The 5,603-nt window shown below is 61.6% G+C and overlaps 1 protein-coding gene across 1 annotated transcript; it reads right to left on the bottom strand.

Annotated features, from left to right (window-relative positions):
- Positions 1-1,706: 1,706 nt before the first annotated feature.
- Positions 1,707-4,721, bottom strand: IRX3 (iroquois homeobox 3). The gene is made up of 4 exons (XM_033129098.1): positions 3,868-4,721; positions 2,579-3,698; positions 2,344-2,410; positions 1,707-1,882 (listed from the first exon to the last, which is right to left on the bottom strand). The coding sequence occupies exons 1-4, from the start codon at positions 4,132-4,134 to the stop codon at positions 1,828-1,830; spliced, it is 1,509 nt and encodes a 502-aa protein (XP_032984989.1). The 5' UTR covers positions 4,135-4,721; the 3' UTR covers positions 1,707-1,827.
- Positions 4,722-5,603: the final 882 nt, after the last annotated feature.

The raw sequence follows: 5,603 nt of genomic DNA on the forward strand, positions 1-5,603 counted from the left end.
TGGGGCTGTCTGTGGCCTCCGGGAAGAGCGAGCTCCAGCTTCTGAGACCCTGTTTGCCATGTGTCCTGGGAACCCCCGCCTGTTTCCTTCGGACTCTGAGCCCCAAGTGCTCATTGATGTAGGTGGAACCACACACCCTCCTTTCCACTTGCCCCTGCGACGCTGCCACACTCTGACTGCCAGCAGCCTCTGGTTGGGGTCCCCATGTGGCATTGGCAGCTGTGCCCACATGGATCAGTCCTTGCTGGACTCCTTCCACTCCCTCTGAACCTCGAAGGTATGCAATGTGACATGTGTTCCGTGGCTTCGGGTGTGCAAGCTCTTCTCAAACCTCCTCTGGGACCCGTGAGATTGTCATATGCCATACTACGTGGGACAAACACCTGGCATCTGGCCGCCCTATAAATTTACTAAATAACGTGGGGAGGGAGAAACATAAAAGGTGCCCCCAAGGTGCCCCAAGGCGTCACTTTTCCGGCATTCCCTACAACTTCAAGTTAAAGTTGGTCAAGAGCTGGCCGACTGAAAGAAAAAAAGTGGGGCGGAGGGGACTCCTAGCCCGGGCCTGGCTGGAGTGGCCCTTTTGTCCTGTAGAGGGAGCTCCAGCCCCAAATTTCCCGGCTTCCTCCCCTGGCCCGCTTGGCCCTGTCGGGCCTGGAGCCTCAATCCGGGATCTGTTCCGAGGCCAGAACCCTTACCACCCCACCCGGGCACCGGAACCGCCGAATGCTGCCCTTACAGGGCACCTTAGGAAAACCCACTGAGGTGCTAAGACGCACAGATGCCGCCAGGGCCCTCCACTCTCAATTCGGGCTGGGAGCAGTCACCAGGAGGAAAGGATGTGTATCGCTAGGCTCCCCGCTCCTGCATGTCTCCCCTACTCACAGCCACCCCACATCCTTGCTTCTAGAAGGAGGAGTCTGTGGGTGTAATGTGGTTGGAAGAGGGCTTGAAGCTGAGCTTGCACAACCCCTTGTATAAGCCTGAGCAAACCTCAACTGTGCCGATGTAAGAAGCCGATGTAAGAATGGGGGTGTGGGAGGGGTGAGAACCTCCCAACCTTCCCCCCCACACACACACATGCCCAGGCCCTTCTCTAAGTCTCTGTCTCTATTGTCCACAGAGGACACCCCAACACCTCGGGGTTGCGCCAGTGGACCTGTGCGTTGGGTCCAGTTTCCTATCTCCTTGTAGGGAATCTTTCCGCAGTTGCCCACCTGTCTCCTCTGCCTTTTCTCTTGGCGCCTTAGGTTCTTCTCCAGCCACCTTTTTCTCAGCACCGCGCCAAGCGCTGCCACTTCTGACCTCCTTGGCCTCTGCTCTCCTCAGACCACACTGTCCAGACTCGTCTCTCCTTTTCTGATGATGCCGGTGACTCTTCAAACATGGGGACTGGGGTAGGATGGAGTGGGGGACAAAACAGAACAAAAACAGCAAACAGATCCGTCTGGGGGCAGACAGGAGGGTTATAGTCAAAGTGGCAACAGCTCATTTATTTAGCCAAAAATAGATACTTTCTTGTACAATTTGGTTCACACATATGTACATTTTTCTGTATATACAAAAAAGTCAGACACGCTTATTCTCTCTGAAACTCCAGCCCCCAAAATCAACCGCACAAACCAACCTCACAAACTCAGCTAACGTGGGGTACAGAAGCAACTTGGGGAGGACCGAGGGGCACTTGTTTTATTTCTTTTTATTTCTTTTTTGTTTAGTTTTCTTTTTTAGGTATTCATACACGGACATGCTTACAAGTCATAACTATACAGAGTGATTTATTTTACAATTATTACAACGATTAAAAAAAATTTTTTTTTTAAAGAACTAGGATGAGGAGAGAGCCGATAAGACCAGCGCGGCATCCAGGTGGTTCTGGGGCCTGGAAGAGAGAGGCAGTGGTAGCAAAGTATGTGAGACTTAGGGGTACCCATTGTTGCCTAGAACTGGGAGACCCAACCTGGGGCCGAGATGGAGGGACAAGGAAGTGTCGCAATGTAAAATGATGTCAGCTGTAGATGTTGGTCTTCCGGTTTAAGTGTAATATGGGCGGGAGGCATCAGGACTCCAGGTCGGGAGCTGGAAGGGTGGGGATCCAGGGGCCTGCTGCCTCGGCAGGGCGTGGGGTCCCACAGCGCCAGACCCTGGGCGGCACCCAGGGTCCTGGACTGGGACAGGACTGTTGAGCCATCTCTGGGCCCGTGGGGACAAGAGAGGAGTGTGTTTCTTCCCCTTTTTAAAAGCAAGTCCCAGCTGCGATTCGAGGGGCAATATCCCGAGTTTGCTCGGTTCTCTCCTTCCCGCCTGCCTGTCCCGCCATCCACCCACCTCCGGGTCTCTTACCGCCTGGGCACCGGCTGGAAAGCTGTCTTGAGTAACTTTTTCTCCACTTCCAAGGCACTACAGCGATCTAAGGGAAGCGAGGGAGAAAAAGGAGGGCCTTTAGAGCGCTCCGTTCCGGCCCTCAGGGCCGCGGGAGGTAAGCGCCCTGCACCTCACGGGTCCTGCCCGGTTCCTTCTGCCCCAGCGAGACCCCCAGAGCCCGCCCCTCCCTCCGAATCCTGTACTCAGCAGTCACCTGTTCCGCCCTCCGGCTCCGCCGGCCGAGCGAAGGCAGTGGCGGCTGGGTGGCCCGTGGTTCCAGGAAGGCCCAGCAGGTGTGGAGGGGGCGAGCTGAGCAGGGAGAGCGGGTGCGGGCGCGGGCCAGGCGGCGGGCCTGGGAACGGCCTGTTGGTCCAAGCGGGGAACTTGCCCAGTGGCGCCGAGACTAGTCTGTGTGCCGCAGCGGCGGCAGCGGCGGCAGCGGCGGGGGAGAGCTGCAAGGCTGGGGGTGCGACGGCTGCTCCGGGGGGAGAGCCCCCGGAGCCCGGAGGCGAGCGGCGCGGGTTGTCCGGGCTTGTGGCTGTCTCGGCTAGGGACCAGATCTTGGGCTTCTGCAGGGCAGAGGCGGGAGGTGCTGCCGGAGCGCAGGGGTCCAGGCCCGCGGGGGGAGAGGGCGAAGACTGCGGAGCCGCGGCCATGGGTGGTGGCGCTGGGGCCAGACTCAGGGCCGGCAGTGGACGCTCCTCCAAGCCCTCGGAGCTGTCGTCCGAGTCGCTATTCTTGGAGTCTGAAATGGGTCCCAGGCCGAGGTCGCTGTCCCTGTGAGCCGCCCCAGCCAGGGCCAGCTCAGGCCCCGCAGCTGCACCATCTAAGTTCTCCAAATCGATCTCCTCGTCCTCGTCGTCGTCCACCAGGGCCTCAGCCCCCGCGTCCTCCTCACCCGCGAGCTCTTCCTCCTCCAGCTCCAGTTCACGTTTGCCGTCTTCTTCGTCTTCCTCCTCGTCTTCCTCCTCGCGCTCGCTCCCATAAGCATTGCCCTCCTCGTCAGTACGGCTGCGGGGCGCCCAGGTCATCTTGTTCTCCTTCTTGAGCCGCCGGCGCGCGTTGGCGAACCAGGTGGACACCTGGGTGAGGGTCATCTTGGTGATAATGGCCAGCATGATCTTCTCGCCCTTGGTGGGGTAGGGGTTCTTGCGGTGCTCGTTGAGCCAGGCTTTCAGCGTGCTGGTGCTCTCCCGGGTGGCGTTCTTGGGACGGGACGGGTCGCCAAACTGGTACTGGCCATACGGGTAGAAGGCGGGGTGCGGGTGCGGAAACGCGGTGGCCGTGGCCGGATGCTGCACCCCCGGGCTGTCCTTCAGCTCATACTGAGCGCCCTGTACGCACATGGAGAAGGAAGGGAAACACACGCAGAGGGAGCGCGGATGAGCCCTGGCCGTCGCTGCCTCCACCCTCCCGGCCTGGGCCCGCTAGTCTACTCCCGCGCGCTCACCTCCTCCGGCACCCCAGCTCCAAATTCCCATCCCGGGCTCCCTGGACGCTTACCAGCTGCGGAAAGATGGGCAGCTCAGCAGTATAGGGCAGGAAGGCGCCGTAGCCTTGGGCGGCGGCGGCCGCTGCTGCCGCCGCGGCGTAAGGCGCCCCGTACACGGACGAGAGCACATTGGACAGGGACCCCGAGGCAGCCAGCTCCGAAGCTCCGGTTCCCGGGCCGCCCCGGGCCCCCGCGCTGCCGCCGCCGGAGGCGGCCCCTGGGCGCTCGGGTGGGTAGAGCGGGCGGATGTACTGGTATCCGAGCTGGGGGAAGGACATGGTGGTCCGTGGGGCACCGACGGAGAGGGGGCCCAGCCCCCGGGGCCACCCTGGTCAGCGCCGCCCGCGGGCTCCGGTGTGCATCGGGGGCTGGGCCGGGCTAGGGCCGGGCTGCCTCCTGCGAGCTGCCTCCTGCGAGCTGGGCTCCAAGTTCCCCTATTGATCTGCTCCGCGGCGGCAGCGGTGGTGGCGCGGCGGCGAGGAGCCAGGTCAGGTCCGAACAGATTGGCGGAGATTCCCGGGGCTCCGGGCTCTGATTGACATTTCTACAGCCCTCAAGCCCCTCCTCTCAGCGCCGCACTCCCTCCTCTCCGCAGCCCGAGCTGCCTCTGCCGGCGCCTGGCTCTTCACTGCCCTCCTCTCCCCAAGCAGCGTGGTGCCTTGCTTCCTTAGCCCTCCCCTAGTTTTCACCCCTCTCCCGCCTTTCCCCTCCCGTCCCCTCCCCTCTCTGCTCTCCTCTTCCCCCCGGGATCCTTCCGTTCCTTTGGGCTCTTTCCTTCTCTAGGTGCTGGAAACTCTCCTCTCTCCTTTCCCTTTCTCACGATTCTTTTTCCTCCCCTTTCTGCTCCCTTCACTCTCCTCTCCCTCTCTCTGTCTCTGTCTCCCCCCTACACACACACACACACACACACACACACACACAGCACTGTCCCCACCCCACCCCTGACCTATGCACTCTGGGCTAAGGCGGCCTAAAGTTGTAGACACTTAGGGTGCTGTGCGGGGGTGTGTGTCCGTATCTGTGTCTGTGTGTCCGTCCCGCCCTCCCTCGCCCTTCCCCAAATCTCAGGTCTGACGTTGCGCCCTCTTATTCGACTTTTCCTTGCGTCTCTTTCCCGAGTCGCCAATCGTGGGGCTCCTTAGCAGCGAGGCCGCCCACCCCCGCGGATACCGCGCGCAGGGCGGGGGCGGGACCTGGACCTAAGCTCCCAGTCCCTTCCTGCCCCCTTTGGCCTTTGCGGGGAGGCGGGGGAGAGGTGGCGGACCTGGGTTAGTACCCGGTCAGCCAACCCCTCCCCGCTTCCCGCTCCTGTACCTCTGCCCCCACCCAGTGTGGGGCCTGGGTCGGGACCAGACCCAGGTCCAGGGCAGGCACCAGTGCTTCAGTTGCGCCCCCTCAACCCCGTTCATCTTGCAACTCAGCCGCCTGGCCACTCTCAGCCACGTAGGGAGGGAGCTATAAGAGGGCGTGAGGGGTGAGTCGGTCTAGTAGACTCTTCAAAGGCCATCTCACTGCCCCGGGAGCGAGGCTGCCCCCACCCAAGTGGGCCAGACCCTGAAATTAGCCACTTTACACCGCCTCAGTGTCCTGCTGCGTATCCCTTATAGTAGAACAGCATTGCGGCCGGAGGGCTGCAGGGTGGACGTCCCGGGGAGACTGGGGAGCCCGGGGGAGGGAGGGGCGGGGGATGTGGCGCCAGCTGGCGCCCTAAGTGGTCGTGGGACGGGTTGGAGCCGGGTGGCAGAGG

The sequence above is a fragment of the Rhinolophus ferrumequinum genome, chromosome 15, assembly GCF_004115265.2.
Source record: "Rhinolophus ferrumequinum isolate MPI-CBG mRhiFer1 chromosome 15, mRhiFer1_v1.p, whole genome shotgun sequence".
Taxonomy (NCBI): Eukaryota; Metazoa; Chordata; class Mammalia; order Chiroptera; family Rhinolophidae; genus Rhinolophus; species Rhinolophus ferrumequinum.